Consider the following 24,627-nt stretch of genomic DNA (forward strand, 5'->3'; position numbering starts at 1 on the left):
ACTTTTAACTAATTTCTTGCTAATTACTGGGACATTTCTTTTAAAATTGCTTAATGCCTATTCTCATGTCTTTTTTTTTAAGAATTCAAGCCAATCTGCCCAGTTTTCAAAGGGTTAAAAACTAAGGATATGCTGATTTATTAAGGGCATTTATACAGCGCATTTGGAATTAGTGTCTGATTTAGTGTTTTTAACTTTTTTGCAAAAGTTAAAACCAGTAAACAAGGATTTGAAAAAAGTGCTGGTTGCATCCATTTATCTGCTTGAGCTTGCAACTTTTTGTTCTTACTACCATGAAAACTTTACTGACCTCAGCTACAGTGACCACAGCATTACTTGATAGCGACTGTTATCTGAGCTATGCCAAGATGCTTATTTCTGCAGAAATACTACACTAACATGGTTGATCAACAAATTTAAATTACATTTTCAGGTGAAATGTAAATAGAACATGCGTGTGAGGCTAGCTATGGTGATGAACATTTATTTTGCTGCTTCAAAATTTACAATAGTGCTGCCACAAGACTGCATTTTGATTAAGAAGCAAAACCGTAAAAGACTAATCTTATTTTCAGATTTAATTTCTCCTAACTTTCTCTGTCAATGGCACTCTGGAAAATAAAACAGCCAATATCTTGCATCCGATTCTGTCCTACAAAGTGGCTTCATGAACACAGTTTAAAGCTGCTGATCAGATCTGGGATCACAGATGTACTCTGGCTTGTAATATGGGGCATACAAATATTTTAAGAATTGTATCCCAAGTAAGAACTATTGCCTACTTTAAACACTGTAATGTGAAGATTTTAAAACCGCAATATCATCTTCCATAGGACCTGAAGTATTCCTTCAATACGGGGTACTGACCTGTCTTCCTTCTGGTCCTCTGACGCCAGGAAGTCCATTGCTGAAACCTCCACCAGAGCCCTCCATGTCATCCTTCAAACACAAAAAAAAATTTTAACACAAAGAGCCAAACTAAAATTTGGCTTTTTTTCTCCAGTTTTATTTATTTTAACATTGAATGCTTTCATGTCACCTCAGATGATTTACCTCATTGATATACTGAACAAACAACCTGACCACACCAGTGTATCTGCACCACAGCTGTCAATACACACTGTTTTGTATTGTTACTGAACATCTTTTCATATCGTCATTTATTTTATCAGAAGCTATCCTGGTGCTCTGTCCCAGACAACAAAATTACACAAATAAAATGATGGGTTTTTTAAAAATCTTTTTCTGGGAGATTTTTTTGTCAACTCAATCAAAAGGTATCTTCACGAAAAACAAAGCAAGAACTTACAAATCCAACACGATAACTTGGTCCTGGAGGTCCAGGAGGCCCAGGTGGCCCAACCGGTCCAATGGGTCCAGGAAGACCAGCCAGTCCAGGTTCTCCTGGAGTTCCTGGTAAACCGGGGTCTCCTCGAGATCCCTGTACAGTGGAATGACAAAATCAGAGTTAAGAATAAAAATACAAAGTTAGGTTAGGCCACATTTAGATGAGAATGGCCCCACTTGGAATGGAAAAGTCTTCCCTTTTCATTTAAATAAACCAAAAATGACACTGTGAGAACTATCTTCGTGTACATGGATCCTCAAAACAACTGAAACTATGTAGTATGCATGCCAGGCCAATAGCTGGTGGTGTAACATGTAATGATAAACATAAAAGAGCACCACACGAATGCACAACGTGCGGCCGTGACGTCACTGTTCTCACAGGATCTGCGTGTTGTAAGTTTACACAGCGACAGAAGGGGTTGTGTTTTCAAAGATTTCCCTCTGAAACACGGTTTCAAAAGTTTGAGTTTTCAGGCCCCCAAAACGTTGTCGTCGTGTGAATGAAAGGCCAAACTGCAACAAAAGTTTAATGTTTCATGCAAGAACCGTTGCCATGTAAACAGCCCCTAAAAGCAAAATCAAAGATTTCACCATTAGTAAAATGAATCTAACAATGTTAAGGTAATGTAGATTTTTTAAAAATCATTTGTTAGTAATAATAATAATTATTATTTCTCATATCCTGCACAAAACCTCTCATACTTGTGTAATGCAGCATTTAGTATGGACGAGTGCAATTTAGTAGTTTGCAGGATAATGTAGCTGCTCAGTGACCCATGCTCATTGTTCTTGGGCCAAATTCAGACATCCCCAAGTGTTAAACCAAACCATAGCCAGCACTCAGATTAAACTTTAAATCAAGTCTGTAGCTGACAATATTTGAGAAACATTTGCATATTGTTAGAAGACACAAATCCCCTTTGATGGCTGACGTGCTGGAGCCCAGTTACCTGCACATGGGGAGGCTTAGGAAAGTAGGAGGAGGATAAATAGTGGGGCAGCAGATTGATGAGGAAAGAAAAGTAGGAGCTCGGCTGGAGAAATGAAAGGGATGAGAGCAGCTTTAGGAATAGTTGGATGGAAGTTGATATGTCATTCTAGTTAGTGAACCTGCTTTACGCAGTTCTGGTATTCCCAAAAACACACCACCAACTTACATTCAATTTATGTACCTATATCTCAGGAGTATGTCTCTTGGAGTGTAGATCATACTATAAAATAGCAGCTACTTTAAGGTAAAAAAATAAACGAAAGGAAATAGGGTCATGAATTCGTACCTTCTCTCCAACTGCTCCTGGAAGGCCCAGCTCACCTGAATCACCCTGGTGTAGCAGAGAGCAAGACAAAAACATTTAATAGAAATGCCAGTTACAGTCAGACTGACATTTAAATTCTTCTTTTTTTTTTGTGCGGAAATATAAATTGTAATAATACTTTGGCCTAGTGCAGGTTTGCAACATTTTAGAAAAAATATTTGTGGAAACATCATCCAAACCTCAAGCCTCTGAGTGAGTGGTTCCCATGGCAGCGGTTGGCAGACATCAGAGACCCAGTGTTTTAGCCACACGTCTTAGCTCTTTATAGCCTACATATGCTGATACAAGCTGTTGTTTCCCCCTTTTCAACAAGCTAATGTTGGTTATGCACAATTAACAATTTACAGTGTGCCTTTGCAACATTTAACACTTGTGAGGACTGATAGCATTGAAGTTTTGCCCACTAGGTAAGCTGAAGCAAACATGTGACTGGCTTCCACTGCAAAAGCCCCCAGAAATTGCACCACCAACTTTGTAGCTGGTTTGACACAGTGGCCAAACTGTGGAACTACAGTTTTCAGGTCCATCATCTGATGCCATTGGGCCTATAAAGACTTTTTTTCCATTGACTTTCATTGGGAAAGAGACGTCTGTTTTTTGTGAGCATCACAACCCCTGCAAAGTTTCACTATCTGGATTTAATCTGTTCAGTCCAAGAACATCTTAAAAGTATTGAAAAGACGCAAGATTTAATCATTTCTTCCCCATTCAGGTTAGTGGAGTGCTAAACTGGAAGTTAGCCACTCAGCCGACAAAGTCTGTCATGCACTGGCTCTGCCCGATGATGTGGAGGATCTGGGTAATATCATACCTTTCATGGCTTCATTAGCCACTGAGCAAGTTTCATAGGAATGAACATGACCCGCCCCCAACGCTGTATCCAGTTTTTCTTTATATATCCATGCTCAGGAAGTGGAAGCTTATTAGCCTAGCTTGCCGATGTTAGTGTTTATTCCCACCAAATGTATTTTTCAACACCCACTGAGTCACTGACAGCTCCCATCACTCAGTGTTGTATTATAGAAAGGAGGGGAAGACGGTCTAGCTAGCGTTAGCTGTGTCTCTTCAATGGGTCCAGTTATGATTGGTGACAAAAGCTGCCTCCATATACATCAACAAACAGAGTATCAGCCAATAGCATATCTCAACTGCCTGGTATGAGGACAGTTTCCGTATATTCTCATAAAAAAATATGTAGAATTTAAATACTTTGCACTAAAATATAAATATTTTGACCTGAATCCATCAACAGCACTAATAAATATACCAGTATACATCGATTTTCAGCTAAAAAAAGAAGTTTGAGGGTTTAGTTATGCTTTCATTTCAGCTTGACTGACACAGATTGTTTACACTGTGACTACTGTTGAGAAGTTTTGTGGTTTAAGTTCACGGGATACCAATATTACATTTTGTCAGTTTTTACAGAGGAAACAATTAATGTCACAATGTCACATTACCTTTTCTCCCTTGGGACCAGCAGCTCCTGGGAGGCCATCAGTACCCGGCAAACCAGGCAAGCCCTAGAGTCCAACAGATTTGGTTCAGGTATACAGTTGATTAAGTTACACTCTATAGTCATATTAATTATGATTCAGAGGGCTTAAAGTTTTATTTAGCTAGTAGTGTTGGGAGACAAACACTTGGGACACCTACAGGTTGACCGGGTGCTCCATCCTTTCCTGGTGGTCCGAATGCCCCAGAACTCGATGCTGTGCCTCCTCCTGCTATAGAGGGACCAGGAGGACCGGGGGGACCAGGGGGACCTGGTGGGCCAGGCAGTCCCTACAACAACAAAACAAAAATGCGTTTGCATAAAGTAGATGTATATTAATCTCTAATGTCTTTTCAGATCTAAGATCGCTATCATCGTATCAAAATGGAAGTATCCAGAAACAGAAACATCTTTCACCTACAATTTATCTTCTTTGTGGTTTGACATTTACAGATGCTAGTTAGAGTCTTAAAGTAATAAAGATGACATGCTTCACTACTGTTGAGAGTAATGTTTATATATTTAATTCTTCTCACCCGAACAGACTCCAGATCAGGAAACCCTGAGCCTTCCATGTCCACAAAAGTCTGAAATACACAAAGTGAAATCAGTTGTAGCTGCAGGACATCACAGCATGTGACCGAGGCCAAGATTAACTCACAGATCTGAGTCCTGGTCCTGGGGGTCCTGGAGGTCCTGGGGGTCCCCTTGGGCCAGGTTGACCCTCTCCACGGTCTCCCTGTGTGCATGAGACTCATTAAGACAACGAAGATTTCTACAACCATTCATCCATTGAATCCATTCAAACTGAAATAATGTGTCTATTTGACACATTCTACTGTACTTTGTCTTTTACTCTGTTGATCGTCTGACCTTTTCTCCTTTAGTTCCAGGGTCACCTGGGGTTCCTGGGAAACCTGGAGGTCCATCAGGACCCTGTGTAAGGAGACAATGTTAGGGCATTAGAGGTTGTCCTGGTGTTAATACAATGAAAAGATGAGTGTTAAGGAATAGATATCTTTTTTAAACAATCCATCATCACATGACCTTCTGACAGTTAGTAAGAGTTAAAGTCATTTATAAGTGATCTTGGTATTGTGCAGGAAAAACAAGCGCTTACGGTTTTGCCATCCTCACCAGGATCACCCTGTGAGAATGAAAAAACAAAACAAAACAAACAGAACAAAATTAAATACATGTCCTTGGAGACACATTTGTGATTTTAAAAAATGACAAATAACATTTAAAACTCAAGAGATTTTTTCTCTTGGTTTCTCAATTGAGCATAAAACAGAGAAGATGTGCTTCACAGTAAGGCTGCCCAAAGTATCATATCACGTTTTTTGGTTCAAAATTTAATTTTAAACATTGTACATCTAATAGTATAGAAAGTACCAAAGCTATAAGAAAAACCCCAAACAGATCAGACCAATCAGATTGTCAATATATGGCTGCTCTGATGAAACAAAGAGGAACATGACAATATGGTCTTTAACCTGTGGCTGATACGGCAGTCTCTCTGGCAACAAACCCATCGACTGACTGGAGGTGTGAGTTTAGTGACTCTTTCTGTATCAGCAATTTGCACTGATTGTTAATAAAAACATTATCCCATTCTGAATGCCTGAGACTTCTGTTGCTTTTTGCCAATGTATCCATAGAGGTTTAGAGTATCTTTTCAAAAAAATATTTTTATAATAGTATCAAAGTTTAAAATTCTGGTATTGTGACAACATTACTTTACAGTAAAGACACAAATGTAACAAATACAGAAGCATTTGGTTTAAATTTTATGCTTGTTTCAATTTAAAGACTTAAACTATAGTCTACTAACTGGCTCTCCGTCATTTCCTGGTGGTCCCTGGGGGCCTGTGTCGCCTTTTGGTCCAGGTGGTCCTCGAGGTCCGGGGACTCTGGCAGCACCTGTGCCATCACTGCCGACTGAAAACTCAGTTGCAGGCCCTGGAGGGCCAGGGGGACCGGGGGGCCCAATGGGGCCGGGCTCTCCCTTCTTTCCTTGGTAGCCAAAGCCTGCGCTGCCCTGGAGATGAAGAAGCGTCCGTGTTAACTGAGGTTAAGACTAAAACTTTTCCACATCTGTCAGTTCTGGGTGGACCTGTGTTACTTTACTGTGATTACTTTCAACTTCAACAGATATCTAAACAATGAAATCAACACTACAGTTTCCTATTGTAATGTTGTAGCAGCCCTCTCTGTCATTTTTTTCCCAAGACCCCTGTTAGATCATCATCTGTAACTTGATTTCTCGGTGACTTTAATCAAAGAGCCAAAAGCGCAAAAATAAGATAATCTCTAACTTACCTTTGCTCCCTTTTCCCCTGGTTCTCCCTGGAAAGGACAAGCAGAAACACTGCCAAGTGAGTGCCAACAGTTTTCGTCTTGCTTTCTCACCTATGTATGACTAAAATCCACTGACGTGTATCAACAAAAGCACTTCAAATTTCATTAGGAGTCTGCTGAGTAACATGAGCTACAGGCTCAAATGCTGTATTAAAATCTTAAGGGGAAAAAATGAAATTAAATCCTGTTTCAGTAGCATCAATTCATTACAAACAATATACATCAACCTACAGTAACAGGACAGTAACTTTGCTGCGTATTAGTTTTCTTTTCTCCTCATTTAATGTATGTTATCACACCATATTATTAAGGTTTTTTTGAATTGTGTGAATGGTGTTTTAAGAAAATGAAATCAATGTCAGGCCCACAATATTTTCCTCATTTGAAATGTGTTCCTAAACTTACAATCACTTTAAAAAACATTTTGGCACAATAAGACATTATACAAGAAATTAAATGTAAGACCTTTTAAATGTATTTTTTTTAACCAAATTTAAGTCATCCATTCATTATTCAAGCATTGCAGATAAGTATATATGGTAGGTTTAAGTAGGAATAGGGTTATTAGAGTGTGCTAGTTTAATCTACATTTTACCAGCAGATAAGTGCTAGTATAAAGTAAAAAGACAGTATTAAGTTCAGGAATGAGACTTTCATGCAGAAGAGCTTGATTCATTTTGACAAAAAAAGAAACCAACAGATGGATAAATTATATTATATATTTTTTGTGACCTCTTAAATTTATGTTGAAGACTACTTAATGACTTTAAAGCCCTTGTATTTATAAAACAGAATTTAAGACTTGCAGACACAGTGTTACATTGCACATGCTTGAAAAAACAAAAAGGGCTTGCAGCTCCCTCTAGTGTTCCTTTGGGACACTTAACCACATGTCACTGCTATTACTACCACTGCTCTTGTCTTTGCTTCTGCTTTCAGCCCACTGCAACTTTCCCAAGGACAGATTATGTCAAAAGAAAAAGTTTCCTAGCATTATCAGTGCGTCCTGTTCCCCTCATGCTGCATGACAAAGGCTATTTTGTCCACTATCACAGCAGATCATAAAAAAAGGTCCAAACCTTCTCTCCACGGCCTCCACCCCGCGAGCTGGAGCCAGAGCCAGAGCCAGAGCCAGCCTCTCCCTTCGGCCCAATTGGACCCCTGTCTCCTTTCGCTCCTGTATCCCCTCGGTCACCCTTTTCTCCTTTAGCCCCAACTGGCCCTGAAAACAACAACAAAGGGAGAGAGTCATTTATGCCCTCATGAAAAGACCTTTCAAAAATGATGAATGATTGTATCCCACATCCCAAACAATATACAGGACCCAAAAGAAGAGGAGAAAAGAGGAAGAGAAAATGACTTTTTGCCTGATGGAGCGAGAATCCCAGTGTGCGGGGCTGTGATTTAAAGGCCATGTGAAGGTTTGGAGGAATGCACCTTCCCACACCTGCATGCATGCACTACCATCCTGATATTTATATTCTGCTGTGAGCTGAATTGACCTTAAACTCTTCCCACAGAGTGTGTCACTTTTAGCAGAGCTTGTTTCAGATGCATACCATTTCCTCAGTTGTATTGAAGTCACACATCTCCAATGCTGCTGACATGCACAGCAACATGATGTCCACTTCAAGCAGGCTTTTTCAGTGATACATCAGCATGGAATATTCACTGAAAAAACTAATACCTCATATCACAGCATAAGCAGCCTAAACTAATATGCAACATTTTCCAATCCTTGTTATTTTTAAGAAAGAAACATCTCTGTGAAGAGCAACAAAAATTGCAAATTCATCTCTCTCTCTCTCTCCCTCTTCTAAAAAGAACTTTGTGTACATTTTTTTTTAGAGGATTACAGCCAGAACGACCCAATTTTCCATCCCCCTGCTGGCTCATATACCAACATGTCTGCCATCCTGCCTGAATTCAAAAGCATAAAGTAGACAGCTCATGCATTCTTTGGATTGTGTGCTTTTGAAATCCATGTGAGGTCCTGCAGGAGGAGCACACATGAAGCAGGCAAAACATTTAACGATAGAATAAAGCACAGGAGGTTTGAATGTTTGTCTCTGTGTTTTTAATTCCACCTCGACCCACCTGGTGACCCAGGAAGTCCGGGGCTGGACTCCACAGAGTGTGAAACGTGCTGGGAGTCACTTGCTGAACACAACGCAAAAGACAGTGTTAAATTCAGTTCCAGATGAACATTAATTCAAGTCAGTCACACGTGGGCTCCAGGACAAAGTGAGGCCATGTGTGAGAGCTGATCCGCCATTCTGTACATCCAACTTCTTGAGCATTTAAAAAAAAGGTGTTTTTTAAAATGTAGATTTTACTGAGTGTATGATTACAGCTAAGGAACCATTTCAAGTAATCTGTTATCCAATGTGAAATGGACTGGATCCTGATTACTCTGCTTACTGATGCATCTGACAAGACGCTGTGTCTTTGTCCTACAGTTAGCTTAAAATACAGCAAAGTACGTCAACGTCTTTCCAGTTCATGGTTAAATTTTCACAGTTTTAGTCAGTAGGGATGCACAATACTGTACATTTTGTCAGTATGCCAATATATCACAACACATTTGGTCAATAACTGATACCAATAATGATACATCCACTTTTCTCCCAACCTGATTTAAGTTAGCATTGTCTTGTTAGCATTAACATCTTATTATGCACATTCTCATCATGAGGGCCCACCAGCAGATGGAGACATTAAATACGATGCTTTTCAGTGTATGTAATATTCATTCATTATGTAAAAAAAAGAAAAATACTTCAATTTATGGTTAATGTTTTGTACATATTCACTTTGTCAACAAAATATAATATTTCAGTAAGCCAGTATCTGCCGATGGCAATGAAAGGGCCCCGTAGGCTCAACACACTGCAGCATTTAGAAAAAAGTGCTGCTTGAAACAATCCAAAAACATAATGGCCTATCAATAACTTAATAAACCAAAAACTATGGCAACAAAAGTAGTGTCTAAGCCATGTGCCCAACTTTTTAGTGTACCCCCCCCCCCATTGTAATTGTGATCCATTGAGTTTCTCACAGAATGTTTTTTTTAATGCTGCATGTGTTGTCTAATTGGTGAAGACGTTTCTTCATTTGCTCATGTCGTGTCTATTTGCATGTGCTTTGTTTAATTGACCTACATCTTTGTATACAGGATTAGTGTCAATGACTCATTAAAATCATATACATGACTGTTATACATACTATGTTTGTATACTTGATATTGCAGGGACTGCAACCATCCGGTTCCAATCGCAAAGCATTGGGTCAATCTCTAAGTAAGATTTGGGGTATATTATTCTCAATAGATGCAAGAAACACACACAACACTTTAGTGCCCAAGTTAGAGACTTCAAACCCCTACGTTCAGAGAGACCCCAGATCCCTAGTTAATGACTTAAATCAAGACTTTTTTTGTATTAAAATGTTTCTAAATTTGTTTAAATATGCAAATGATTCATTATCTAATCAAATATGCACTAATTTGTGTACATTGCCAGAACAGAAATCTAAACATCTGATAAAGCCAGGTTTAAAACTTTTGTTTAACTTTGTTGTTATATTAAAGTCAAGAGTTTTTTTTTACTGAGGGAATTTTGGATATCTCTTTTTACCTCTCCTTAAACCAGAAAATACTCTCGACAGCCATGACAAAAAAAAAAATTTTCACCATGTTTTTAGGAATAAAATGTTCTGGAAATCAGGCTATGAATGAGTCATGAACAACCACCTCTGTATAAACCTTCAGAATATCTACAACAGGAGTAAAACTGGAGTTTGGTGTATGTAAGTGCTACTGAAGTGGATATTTTTGGCTGAGAGAATGAGACTCAGTTTTGAGAAAACAGCCTATAAATACATGTATTGTAATAAACCAACATTTTTAGACCAAAAATAACCAAGAAACTTCCCCAGTTGATTACTTACATTTAGACAAGGTTTTGTTTCACATTTTCTGAAATTGTACGTTTAACCCATTGAAACCTGGATTGACATCAGTTTTCTTGACCTGCATTTAGACACGTTTCACTGAAACCTGAAAAAATTGATTTGATTTCTTTTAAAAACATTGGGGAAAAAAACATAATGAGCAACTCAGCAAGAAATGTCTCATTAACTTAAAAAAACATATAAAATGGGAAAGGACATGGTCAACAAAATATATTTATCTTATTTCTTTATTTAAATTAAGTTACAAGTTAAGTTGTCTTTGCTTTTTTCCAGTTTTTTTTCTTGTTAACTTTTTTGTTTTGTTTTTTCCGAATGACTTGCTTATTTTTGGGCCATTTCTTGTTGATTTGTTTGTTGACCTCAAATGTATTTTTAAAGAAACCAAGTCCATTTGCTCAGGTTTCAAAGGGTTAAATATGCAAATGAGGTAGTACTTCATCAAATATCCAGTTTTTGCATATATTTCCATAACAGAGCTCTGAATTATTTAAAAACAACAACAACAATAACAACAACAAAAAGACTAAATACATATTTTGAGCATTTTTTTCTAAAATAAAGTCTAAAAGAACATGTTAAGGAAAGAAAATAGCCCAAAATCTCAAAATTTACCAGTGCATGTTTTCACCTGCCTGTCTCACATGAATCCTTATGTCCACTAGATGGAGACATGTGTCAGCATATGCATTTGGTGCAAGCTCTGACTGGCTCAGCTATGCATGTTGAAGGAATATGAACTTTGCAGCACCATGTGCCATTTTAAACATCCCCTCCATACCCAACAGGTGAGCTCAGTCACGTGTGAGCGTCTGCTAGTAATATCTTTTTTCTATCTCTGAAGGTAAAATGATGAATGTATGAAAGGCAGTGATGCTTGCAACACAGCGAGGGGCAGATCAGAAGGCATCTGTAAAAACACTCTGAAAAAGGGCTTAGATGAAGAAAGCACACTAATCTTTTTCACTTCAGTCCGGTAAAGAAATAACATAGAAACATGAAAAATATTGCATCTCAAGTAATTGTTGATCTCTCTCTACAAGCAGAATTTAAGACTGTGAGTGATCTTTAAATAAAAAATAAAAAAATGTAAAATCTTTTCAGGAAGTGTCACTGTGTCCAGATAAACTCACCTGTTTCTCTTGCGATTGTCAGCTCATCTGTCCTGGTCAGTGGTGGCTGCTGAATGGGCCGTGAAGATGGAGGAGTAGTCTGCAGGAAAATAATCATGCAACAGAGAGAGATACATATTTCAAAAGGACAACAGCTGACATTTGCAGGAAGCTACACTGAGCCTGCTCTACATTTAATGGCTCCGGATCCCCCGGTATCCGCCTGTGTTGCAGAAACAATACAATAGCCATGTGTATGGCATGGGAAAAAGTCAGCATTGTGTTACCATTCAATTGCATTAATGTTTATAGTTTGTGCAGCCAAAGCTCTCATCCTAACTAACAATAACAAGCTTGTTTCCCAGCTCTACATGAAGCCTTTAAACGGGGTAAACATGATTGAGTCAACATGTGAAGAGCAAAACAAGTACTGAACTAAACCTTTTTCCTCTCTTATTTGGCAAATGTTATCGCTTTCAGTAATTGCAGTTTATGTGTTAATCACCGTCAGACATCTAATGCCTGAGCCGTGTTGCCAAACTCCTCTTTATGTGAACAATATGAAAGCTGTCGGGGAACATACCTCCCAGGATATCACACTGATCTACACTGCTGTAACCCAGAGTAATAATGACACTCAGAGTACAATAACTGAGTATGTTTGCAATACATATGACATGCACAAATACACATAAATGAAAAGTAATAAATGTTGGTGCATGTCATATCTATTACAAACATTCTCAATCATATTTGTAAGCTGCATGGCTCAACTAAAAAAAAACAATGATCAAATAAACAGGGTTCAACTTAGGAAAGGATAAGAGGTGTGTGTGTGTGTATGTATGTGTGTGTGTGTGTGTGTGTGTGTGTGTGTGTGTGTGAGAACCCCCATAGACTGCATATGAAAATGGCAATGGCAGCTCTTCAAAACTGAAGCAAAAACATGATCATTCCCTGGTGGCCGGCTGTAGCTTGTTTGGTGGGACATGGGCCAAAGTAAAAACTCGAAGTACAAGTCAAATACATTTTTCCTTATGATGGTTTCTGTCATTTTAGGTAGTTCTTATGATCCTGATGTTTGTTCAAGTGTTCGCATTTCTGATAACTTTGGTTATTTTGTTATTTGTTGCTAGAAAAAGGCGGCTTGACAACATGATTGACAGCTGTGCGTGCCAATCTGTGTCCTTGTCTCTGGTGGTTCTGCTAGTGATAAGTCAGACAGGTTTTTTGGTGGGAACTTCAAATTGCAAAGATTGCCTTTGTTCACACTGGCTCCAAAAGACGTCACCAATGCAAGATGGCAGCAGCGGTATCTGGGATATTTTTGCTTTAATTTTGCATAGAGGAAGTAGCACCTCCTAGGGTGGTGAAGGAATTGCACGCCTTCCTCTGCTTTGATTGGCTTACCCTGACATTGCCCTTGTGGGTCGTGGTCCATTCTAAATGGACCGCAAGTGACTTGTTAACTTGTTGCATTTGTAAAAAACACACTTTATTTTTAAGTTCTGTGAATTTCCAGCACAGAGCTTTTATTTTGAAATGCCCATCTCTGTTTATAATTTCAATGTGTTTTATTTCATTGTGTTCCAAGCCAACATGTTGTTTATCTACTGTGTGGTCTTCAAACTAACGATTAAGCAGAAATCTGGCCCCTGTGGCAAGTCCAGTTGGAAACCGCTGGTCTACGACACCTCCTTATCAGACATCTACCCAGCTTTTTTTTTTGTCCTGCCTTTTCATGATTGCATTAACAAACCAATTTCACTGTCATCTTAATAGCTCAGTATACAGTATTTGAGATAATGCTTTTCATATCTTTGTGTACTTGACAAAATTTAAGATATTTACAGCATAAATTAATGCAGAAAATTGCATCAAATGCTTCTTAAACTCAGTATTTTTAGAGCATGTGTGTCCCTTGTAGAAACAAAACCTACGCCTTTGTTAGTGGACAATGGAAAGACAGGTCAGTCTCCAACCTCCCAACAATCCTCTGTCACTAAAAACACAGCTGGACTGAGAGAAGCAACAGGAGTTACTGAAGGTCGGGGGAGGTGGGGTCACTTCTGCTCTCAAACTCAAACTGCCTTTGGGTGAAAAGTAACGAGGGGGAGGAATCAATGCAAATACCCCCCCTAGTCTGCAGCTCATTCCTCACCGCTGATACACCTCAAATTGTCACCTGTGGAATTCAGGCTGAGTGGGATATGAGAGAATGTAGCAGAGGGGGTAGCTGAGGGGGCAAAGTGAAGCCACTGTTGATAATTAACCAGTTTCCTTTTGGAGGAATTCTCCCCACTGTGTTGCACGGCACTGGCTATGCTAAGAATTTGGCCCCGACCGCTAATGACTGTTCTAAGTTGATATATGTATTAATGAGATAAAGAATACCCTGCTTGTTCACTCCTTCACTTATCCATCATAGCTGAGGGCTGACGGGTGGGAGGCTCCGATCTTTAGAGCACAGTGTTGATGGATTTGAACCACACAACCCCTTGAATCTAAGAGCAAGTATGCAGCTCCCTCGGCAATGAGCATGTTCCACCTCCGCAGCAGTGTGTTTATTTTTTCTTTTAGTGCATGCCCTATAAAGTAACACACGGGGAAATGAGTTGGTTTTAGGATGGAATAAAAACTGTTTATAAAATGCAGCAGCCAAGTTTTGCCTCACATTTGTTTGACTCTTATTGACTCTTGCATAATAAAGTGAAAAAAGAAAAAAGAAATTATTCAAGCAGAAACAATTATGTCTTTTCCCCAAATATTGCTGCGTTTCATTAAGACTGCAAACCAAAATGAAAGACTTGCTTTTTTGTGGCAGCAGGGAGAAATAAGATAATATGCTGGAGAGGAGAGAAACCGTTGACTTATTTATTTATTTGTAGAAACTCATGAGTTTTATACTAAAAGCCTAATTTCTTTAATCTTAATCAGGAGATTTCTCCTTTTATACGGTTGCAAGCAGCTGTAACTTAAAGGGACAGTTCACCGAAAATCAAAAATACTATTACCTTTAGACCTATTTATCAATTTAGATTATTTTGGTGCGAGTTGCCGAATGTTGGAGATATCAGCCACAGAGATGTCTGCTTACTCTTTAATATAATGGAACTAGACGGCACTTGGCTTGTGATTTTTATTTATTTTTTATCTATCTATTTTTTTAACTCATAGGCAATGTCTCTGTCCAGAAATAATGACCTGGCTACTCAGGATAACTGATAGACCTTGTTTTGAGCAGCTTCATGCTCCGATTAATTGTGCAGAGGGAACACCAACTGGCTCACACCAAAACAATCTAGACTGATAAATAGGTACTACTGGTAGGAGTGAAAATAATGTAATTCATTTTTATTTTTTTAAAATTTTGGACTGAACTGTCCCTTCAGAGTTTGCATTAGATTATGGATAGTCTGCATCCTGGTTGTTATTAATTATTCAGGACAGTTTGGCAGGTCTCGAAAAGGCATAACTCCACTTAGTAGCGGCCTTTTCAATTTTTATGGGTCACCAAGTCAAGTCTCTTATTCTTCTCATCTTATTGCCTAAAAGTGTCAAGTCGAGTCTCAAGGCAGTCGAGTCCAAGCTGAGTTGCAAGTCCTTACAAACTTGTCTCAACCTTAAAGCTCTGTTTTTCTCGACATGATGGGCATTACAGACAACTAGCTGTTCTCTACCTGAAACAAGCATCACGTGCAGTTAGAACTAAGCTCTTGAAACATTTCCTCTTTGGGCTTCATGCTCAAGGAGACACTTGGACTCCAGCAGTGACACTGCTCTAAGGGTGACTGACTAGCTCTGCCATCTATCACCATGAATTCCAGGATGACAAAATGGAAAGTTTCCCTTCTACAACCCTCCCCCTGTAACTCATCTCTGCCCAGACTTGCCTTAATTGCACCAGTTGGACAACTGTGCAGAGTTCCTGTGAACAGACATCAGGTGGAAAAACAGCGGCAGATAGGCATTAGATGCCAGCTGTTGTCTTTTACTTTACATCGAATATTACATGATGTTAATGAATGCCTACTGAAGCGATGGAAAAGCCCCCTTATAAAAGCTGCAGAGTACTTGGCAGTAATGATGAGGAGACTTCCGACTGGAGGTGCCTGACCCTGCCCTCCCCTGTCTCCCTCTCGTACTTTCTTTCCACCTCAGTCAGTTCCTGTGCAACGTTGATTGAGAAACCAGCCAGAATAACAAAGCCTTGAGGCAGGGGGCCTCAGACTTGGATCAGATCGAGTCCAAATTGACATCTGGTTTTTCTAACTCTCCACTATAATTGTGAGTGGGAGTGCACACACGCACAAAGGTGGTGGTTGCAGGGTGGAGGCTGTGCTGCATTTCAGCCTGCGTGGCTATCTCTGAGGGTGGGAGGATGTGAGTGGGTGTCTGTGGAATCTGATTGTGAGTGTGAGAGAGACAGAAAGCAGAGAGAGGAAGACAGAAAGACAGAGCAGGGTAGATTGAGACAGTGACAAAAGCAGAGATGAAGGAAGACACCAAGAGATACAAGTACATGCAGTGATTTAGAAACCTTGCATGGGTGATCACAAAAACATAGTAGGAATAACAGTACAAGCATGAGTGAACAGAACAATGCATATGTGCATGATGGTGAAGAGGCTTCATCCGCCAGCCTTTTTGCGTTATCTGTTATGTTAGGCCTTTATCCAGGTGATAAGTCTACATTTCAGAGCACACACGCCTCACCAGACACCAGGTAAAGCCCCTGTTTAAGCATGTGTCGTTCATGCTGAATAACTGTGCTTAAATTAACATTCAGAGCTTAAAGGGACAGATCCTTGGACGTGGGGCTGTTCAGCACACTCCCAGGGGCTGCAGCAAATCATATATTAGTTACCTTAATATCCAGCCACTTCACCTTCCAAATTTATCAAATACCGCCGCTTAGTTAGTGATTTCAGCATCAGACACTGATGTCAAATGCCCCCTCTCACAGCGCTATGATAAGCCAGCAGACGATCTCAGTTTATAATGCAGCCAGACCGAACCTGACACAGCAGTATGATACACCACTGGACGGCATCAGTTTGAAATGCTGCCAGTAACAAAGTAATATAAGGAGCTCCAGAGGCCCTATAGAGTGTGGTGGGAGGGGCATTGGATGAGTCTATCAAACCCTGGACTTTCATCTGGAAGCCCCATTGTTTGCTTCTTGTATGCAAAACCATGTTTTTTTTTTACACCTTACCTTGTGCTTTTGTTGCACAAGGAAATGTAGATAAAAACAGAGTGTTTTAACAACGTTGTAAGTTTATTTTGAAAAAGACTGTTTGCCTCTAACCAGCATAAACAGTATATTTCCTGTGAAAACAGAAGTGACACAATGCATCTAAAAGGTGTAAAGTGACACGCTTTCCCTGAATGTCAACAACAAATGCAGGAGGATTTCTGAACGGCACTGACCGGGCAGTGATATTTGACAAATTGGGATGATAATGTGTTGAAATATCAGTTTAAGTAATACATTTAGAGTATTTTTAGGACTTAACCTCATCGTCAAAAATCCCTTTCTAACAGGGAACTGAAGCATTATTTATCAAAAGATGTGTATCAAAAGATGGCGCCGCGGATGGCTGCCTCGGTGTGTTGGTGCGCACTGTTTTGTCTTTAAAGTTGCACTCAAACCTGTATAAATGTGAATTTCAATGTAAATATCAATATATATTTTGCACTCCAAACATTCTTGTATATAACTTTAATTCCATGGTTCTGTTTCTTGCACTGTTACACTGTTACTTGTGTTACTTGTTTTGTTTTGCACTGTAAGACTCGTACTTTTTATATTTTATATTTTATATTTGTATCTTCTATTTTATCTGTTTTCTTTTTCTATATTTATGTTGCACCAACCCACCAGAACAAATTCCTCGTATTGTGTTAACTATACCTGGCAATAAATCTTTTTCTGATTCTGATTCTGATTCTGATTTATGCTCTCTTCACAGCCACCTGACTACTTTGACAAAAACAGTCATTTAACCTTGCACATGGGAGCTGCTCTTCTATTGCTGCCTCAATTGGATAGTTTGTTTGTTACTGTGTGACTTAAATGAACAAGAACTAACACTATAAAACACCAAAGTCACACAATAACATTAAAAAACAAACCGACTGAGGCAGCAGTAGACCAGCAACTCCAGTGTGCTGTGAGTTAAAATGATTTTTGTCATTGGATCTGGTGGCTTTAGAAATAGCTTAGATAACGGCTTCAGTTCCCTGTAGGAAAGGAGTGTCTAAAGTCAGTGAAGCAGTGGTAATATTCTACATGTAGTAATGTCCGCCATTTACTGTATGGAATGCACTGACTATGGGTAAGTACCTCATACAACCCGACATCAAAAATTGGAACTATCCCTTCAATGTTCTTCTTGCTGGCCTTACTGTAAAAGCACATGCAGTAGTGATTTAACCTCAGAATTATATTATTAACTCCTAACTTTAGAAAGCCCTAGTTTTAACTCTACAAGGTAATTTCCTTTGAGTCTTACAAGAGAAAACTCTCTATGATAAAAAGTCTTTGTCTCCAAATCTATAAGACAGAAGCAGCTCAGTTCCACACATCAACTCAGCAGTTTTTAATCTCTCTTGAGGGATGAGTGTTCGCTCACTTATAGCGAGTAACTTGAGACGTCAGTGGTATATTATCTAATACTGAGATGACTCGGTTTGCAGAAGCAGGCCTGCTGTTAATAATCTTTATCGGCCAGGTATACATGTCTGATCAGCTGATTGAGTCCTCCTTAGGGAACAAAGCATTCTTTGTTCATTTTTCCTTTTCACGTTTTTATATCTTTACACACTTTCCTGTGAGAAAATGGTCAACCAATCCATAATGTTTCAGTACAGTGTACCAAGAAGAATAAGGGTCATATACTGTAAAGAACAGTCATCAATGAAAAATCATTCCTCCTAGCTGAAATGATTACGTGAATACTGTCATAACTATGTAATAAGTAAAAGAGCAAAATAAAAAAAAAATAAATAAAAAAAAAAGTTGTTCCATACCGTCCATCTGTGTCTCTCTGGGTTTGGGGGTCTGCTCTCTACATAACCACTTCCTTCACCAGAAGCCTGAGGAGACAAAACCGACAGTTTTAATTTCAAGATGTTCTTTTGTGTTTTATTGGACGCATTGACAATTTAAAACCTGTAACATCTGAAAATGTTAACTATAATAATAATAATATAATAATAATAATAATGATAATAATAATAACTTTATTTATATAGAACCTTTAAAAACAAAGGTTTACAAAGTGCTTTGGCTAAAAAACACATACAGACACACACACATTCCTATACGCACGTAAACACACCACACAGTGTGTTCACACACACACACACACACACACACACACACGTACACACATATACATACATAAACACATGCATACATAGATGCATACATACATATATACATACATACAACAACACCAATAATAATAGAATCCATCTGACATTGTTAATTTAACTTTTACAAGAACTATCACAAGGACCCAGGCAACACAAGAATCCAAACAACATGAACTGAGACCTGGAGCACTGTAAATGTGTGTGTCCTGGCACCACATGTTCATTAACTTGATCAAATTAAAGTCAGCTATAAAGGAATTTAGCAATTTAGTTGCAGTATTTTTATTCAACGTGTATATGTAATTTATGTATGTTATTCCATAGCCTTTATGGTTTTTCCCAGCCAACATTTGTGTGTGAGGTCCATGTGGGTAGTAAATGGACTGAAAAATAGACCCTATATGGAATTGTCTGCGGGTTCTATAATGGTCCCATGCTAGTTGCCTACATGGGCGGGTTCACCCAAGTGGGCCAGACACAGGTTATGCTCGGGATACCTGGGTACCAAGTAGGTTGAGGCCTAACATGGGCCTCTTATTTGGGGCTCCACAGCAAATACAAGCTGGGCTGAGCTCTTTGTGACGGTATCACTGGCCTTGTTTAGTTGTCTGTGTTGTTTTTATTGCTGTGAATGTTTTTTTTATATTACAAAGAATTCTTTTATTCTTCCCCTAACCCACTTTCTTGGTCAGGTCCCTCTTGAAACAAACACCTTGATCTCAATGCGCATTTTACCTGAAAAAATGAAGATGTTTTTAATCCTGCAATGTATTGTCATTAAGTCAAATGCTGGTATATTTGTTGTATCAGACAATTTAACAATTAAGTAAGTATGTCTCACACACTTCCCTTAGAGGCAGAGTTCTTCAGTATATTTAATATATTGACTGTATCTTTTCTCTGTGTGTGTGTGTGTGTGTGTGTGTGAGAGAGAGGTTTAAAGACTGAAATCAGAAACCTGTCATTCTCTCATCTAAAAATCTGATGACAACACGTGGTAAAATTTTGACCCTTATTCTGTCAGTAAAGACAAGGTTTTGGTGGTCTCACCAAGTGGAGCAGCTGCGAACGCAATGTTTTACTAAACAACAGTAAAGGCTGCTGGTGGGCCGCAGTGAGGCACCTGTGTTTGTGTGTGGGTGGTCAGGGTCAGTGGTGAAAAGGCTGCTCTCACACGCTTATTGGTTACACATTTATAATGGATAATATGTTGTGCTACATAAAAGAATAACGTCCTGTAAAATACAGTTTCTTCCCCAGACTAATTCACACGTGAGTTAGTCCAGAACCTCTCAGTTCATTTTAGATTTCGAAAAGCTCTTTATCAAGTATCATTCAATGCCTCTAGACACAAGCTCTACAAGCAATCAGAGCTATGAAACATGTGACAAAGCGTTGCGCTACAGACAAATGTCCACAGATTACAGTGTGCCAACTGTGATGGCGCAGCATCAGTATGTCTGTGAACAAGTTTTTCTATTTTTGCTTTCAGAATTTGTGCATGAGCCAGAAATGACATCACATTTTTTCATGTCAGTCATCAAATGAAACATGCCCTATATTAGACACTTGTGATTGGCTCAGCCTGGGCCATGTCAGCCAAAAAAAATTGTTTGATTGGGAGGGATACCACTTGTATCTCACAAAGCAAAACAACACAAGTTTGTAGACTTGTCTGGTTACCAGGCTACTACTTTAGGGCATCCCAGGCCTAATTTAACTCTTTGTTGAAATTGATGGATCAGTTTAAAATTGTACTTAATGTTCACTGGTCAAATTATTATAATGTAAGGATAAATTTAAATCTGAGTTGCTATGTACTCTTCACCAGCCCTCTCCTGGTTACTGTTTTGCTTGTCAAGCTCTTCATTCTGGCAAATATGCAGTTCACAATAGCCACTTTTTAACTGCCTGTTTGTTGTGTGGAATGGGTGAGTTGTTTGGCTGCCAACTGAGGTAGTAACAGCACCAAATCAAGGAATAAGTGTAAGTATCAAGTGTAAAAGGGACAGCCAGAAGGATGGGTGTGACAGTTTCACCCACACTAGATTAAAAAAGTAGCTAGCAGCAGTTAGCTGCTACCTCAAAGAAAAACAACAACTGAAAATGTCCTTAAATTGTTGTCTGTTGCTGCGTATGTTTTATGTCGCCTCTTGTGTTTCCATGATGCCAGCACGCTGTCTTATATCAAACACTGGAGCAGTGCGATGCTGCTGCTGTTAAGTTCTGTGTAACAATGCAAAGGTGACATAAAAAAGGACTTTGCAGTGTCCCTATAGTGTGTAAAAAGGGTTAATGATTACAATGACAGATCTGTAGCATCTGTTTATATTTTTATCTGAACTAATCCAGCTTTCAGGTTTGATTAGCTGCAGTTAATAAGCCAATAAAGTTAATGTTAGCTCCATGAGTTGGACAAAAAACTTTTATTTTCAACTGACTCTCGAATGTTTCCAGGTGATTCCTTTTAAAATGTAAAGCTCACTATGCACATTGATGGCTAAAATACTGAGGCTAATGCTGCATGTCCAAAGCAAAAGAAACTGGCATTTTCAACAGATGATGATCATTGTCAAAGAGAAAAAAAAGGAAAAAGAGGAGTAAAAGGAAAAGGAAAAGGAAAGAACAGCATTGTTTTTGTAGTGTAAAGCTGATATGTCCTAGTTGAACAGGTATAATAAGGAAAAAAAATACATCACACTTCATGTCATTCTAACATAACCCTGTGTAGCTGCTTAGCTCACATTCTTGTTTGTTTTTTCTCACAGTATGTAATAAAAGAAGAAATTTTTGATCAGGATTAACTGATGTGTTTGGTAAATGGGCTTGGCTGGGATTTCTACAGTGTAAACGTCCCCATGTATAATACACACCAGGGCGGAGCTGCTGGGCTAAACTCTGACAGCATCCAGCACCTGCTTCCCCACAGTGGGAAATATTACAGTAAAAGTCCTTTTCGTGAAACAGGTCTGTCTTAACTGGAGCTTACATTGTCATGTGTTTTCAATCATATGTCGTCAGTTCTCTTCAAAATTGGATTAGGTGTCATTTACCATGTCTGAGTCATCTTCATCCTCTTCACAGTGTCTCTCAGCAGCACGGGGGTCTCCCACCACCCTCAGCTCACCGATCACCCCCTGTGCAAAACAAGTACATGGCGTATGGATGTTAATGATACATGTAATAATGTCAAAACAGCACACAGACAACATGTCTAACTTTCAACATACGAATATAGGTGCTTATCTCTGAGCTAACTGCTCAGATTGTGTTTATAATTTTCAGGGAATTCCCCATTTCTGCAAAATCAGAGGGGCTATTGATGTCTCCAGTTTTAGCCTGTGAAGTGCCACTATCTCTGTCCCGCACACACCATCTGATACATGTTCCCACACAGGATACATGCACAGATAGCATTCATGCTATCTGACTGCCTATCAAAGGACCATTAGCTGTGAATGAAGAGGTGGTTTCTCCGCTGCTTAGTTATTTGAAGTCGACTCTTCAGGACACATTTATGTCCTGAGAAACAAAGTTAAATGGATTTTTTAAGAGAACTTTGAAGATAAACAGCAAAGGCTCTTTGACATTTTAACCCCGTCTACACACAGGCTTTTATTGGTCATCTGTTTTTTTGTGTGTAATGTTTAGTCGACGTGTCATGGTCTATTTATGACAAATTGCTTCAGATCTTCACGATAAATCTCAGATCCTTTGCACGAGACAAACTAAACTGTCACTGCAGCATGTTCTTGCATGTGATGGATAACATGAAAAGGGACAGCCACTAAACAAACCCTGTTTCAGAGTGGAATGTCCTTTTTATAAATACATAATGAAAATATTTAAATACCAAAGAAGCTCGTTGAGTCTTGATTTGATTAGAGAAATTAAATTCACAAGACCTCTCTAACTTAGGGCCATAATGGGGTCAACCAACATCGCATGGCCAACAAGTCCTGACACAAGATTCCTTTTTCCCAAATAAGCAGTTTATAATACAACATTCGGAAAATATCTAACTACAAAGAAATACCTTAGACGGGCTTGCGCAAAATCTGAGCCGTGTGGCAACTAAATCAGCAGATGTCTTCAAACAGAGCAATAAAAAAGATTTTAAAAAAGTGTTACAGCTGAGAGAGGAAGCAAGAGATGATGTTTCAGCTGAGCAAACATGGAAAACTTCATATCAGTGGCTAGACTCAGATAGGAAGTGCTCATTTGTAATTTTGACATATTTAGTAGTGTAAATATTTCTTTATTATGTCACAATATAACCATTGTTATGAAAGTATACTTTTTAGCAGAGGATGGAGGGAATATCCAGCTTTTTTTGACTTGCTGATAAAGTTAGTCAAAAGTGCTTCTGCTTTTATGGCTTCATGGCCTCAATTCAGGGAGGTCATTTCTGTCCATATAAGCAGAGAGACTCCGTACTTGGCAACAGTGAACAGTGAAAATGGCAAAGAAAAGCACCACTATCATTTTAGAGTGCAACTCAAAAAGACAAAGATAACAAAGCCATGTTGAAAGTTGTGTATTTGTACTGATAAGGTATATTGCCGATAAAAGCCAGCCATCGAATAAAAGTAATTGAGTAGCTTCTGTCTGACAGTAAAAGTCTTTTAAAGGGGACCACTACCTAGCTTACGAACTCTACTATGCTATTTCCATGACCTAGGGAAGTTCAATCAATATCTGTGTCAATAACATGAGCAACTCTCTCTAAGCCGCAAACCAGAGAATTAAGTCCCAAACTTAAAAAAAAGTCTGGAGCCTGTTTTATGAGCACACAGATGTTTGTTTTCTTTTTTATGACTAAATGAGCTGCATTCTTGTGTTCTCAACCCTAAAACAGAAATAGTTCCCATATACTCAGAAAATTCCCCTGGCTGGTCTCGGTGTCATCTAGAATATTTTTTCTCAATTTGCTGTCCATGGAGCAGCTCCAGAACATCACAAATTTTAGCTTTAGCACTCTTCATTTTGGATTTGGGAGAAAGTTGTTCATATTTACTAATATTTTTGTACCATCTTAGACCATTGAAATAACATGAACATTTTTTTGAAATGATGAAATTTTGATAATGGGTGTAGTTTGCCTTGTGAGAGATTTGTGTGAGAGATTTGCATGGATTAAAGACATCTCCTTACCCCAAAGGACCTGGGTTGTATTTTTGGATGGTACTTCAATAGGAGTGAACTAATGTAATCTACCCCTCAAGACTTCCCAAGAGATGGTCTCTGTCATTTCAGGTAGTTCTTATTACTCTGATGTAAATATAAGTGTTAAGTTTAGTTTTAATGTGTAATTAGATTTTTTAAAAAGAGGGTTTGAGGTCATGATTAATAGCTATTCTAGCAAATCTGTGTGCTCTCGAACAATGGTGCTGCTCTGGTCAGGCGAATGTAATTGCAGACTGCATATATTGCTACTGCACAGAGTCTGACTCCAAATTACATCACCAGCAAAGGATGGCAATGGACGTATCTGGGATTTTTATATACATGGGGTGCCCGCTCTATCCACTGAGCCCCCGACGCCCCCCATATCCGGGATATTTGATTTGATTTTTGTATAGTTGTGGACTTTGGAGACGTGTTGATTATCTTTATACACAGTCTATAGTTGCGCCAGAAG

At 38.9% G+C, this 24,627-nt stretch overlaps 1 protein-coding gene across 4 annotated transcripts in view; it reads right to left on the reverse strand.

The window, feature by feature from the left end:
- col18a1a (collagen type XVIII alpha 1 chain a) overlaps window positions 1–24,627 on the reverse strand; it is a 97,913-nt gene that overhangs the window by 16,571 nt on the left and 56,715 nt on the right. For 3 of the 4 annotated variants that reach the window (XM_042494722.1, XM_042494721.1, XM_042494719.1), the window contains 16 exons: window positions 22,040–22,123; window positions 18,639–18,704; window positions 11,625–11,703; window positions 8,620–8,682; window positions 7,602–7,744; window positions 6,484–6,510; window positions 5,996–6,202; window positions 5,282–5,308; window positions 5,035–5,097; window positions 4,823–4,900; window positions 4,698–4,748; window positions 4,323–4,451; window positions 4,127–4,189; window positions 2,628–2,672; window positions 1,310–1,441; window positions 868–939 (listed from right to left, as the gene is read on the reverse strand). In XM_042494722.1, coding sequence (XP_042350656.1) covers window positions 868–939; window positions 1,310–1,441; window positions 2,628–2,672; window positions 4,127–4,189; window positions 4,323–4,451; window positions 4,698–4,748; window positions 4,823–4,900; window positions 5,035–5,097; window positions 5,282–5,308; window positions 5,996–6,202; window positions 6,484–6,510; window positions 7,602–7,744; window positions 8,620–8,682; window positions 11,625–11,703; window positions 18,639–18,704; window positions 22,040–22,123 — 1,329 coding nt within the window. The remainder of the gene's footprint in view (window positions 1–867; window positions 940–1,309; window positions 1,442–2,627; window positions 2,673–4,126; window positions 4,190–4,322; window positions 4,452–4,697; window positions 4,749–4,822; window positions 4,901–5,034; window positions 5,098–5,281; window positions 5,309–5,995; window positions 6,203–6,483; window positions 6,511–7,601; window positions 7,745–8,619; window positions 8,683–11,624; window positions 11,704–18,638; window positions 18,705–22,039; window positions 22,124–24,627) is intronic. The other variant, XM_042494720.1, reaches the window with a different exon arrangement.

Source organism: Plectropomus leopardus, chromosome 10 (assembly GCF_008729295.1).
Source record: "Plectropomus leopardus isolate mb chromosome 10, YSFRI_Pleo_2.0, whole genome shotgun sequence".
Lineage (NCBI taxonomy): Eukaryota > Metazoa > Chordata > Actinopteri > Perciformes > Serranidae > Plectropomus > Plectropomus leopardus.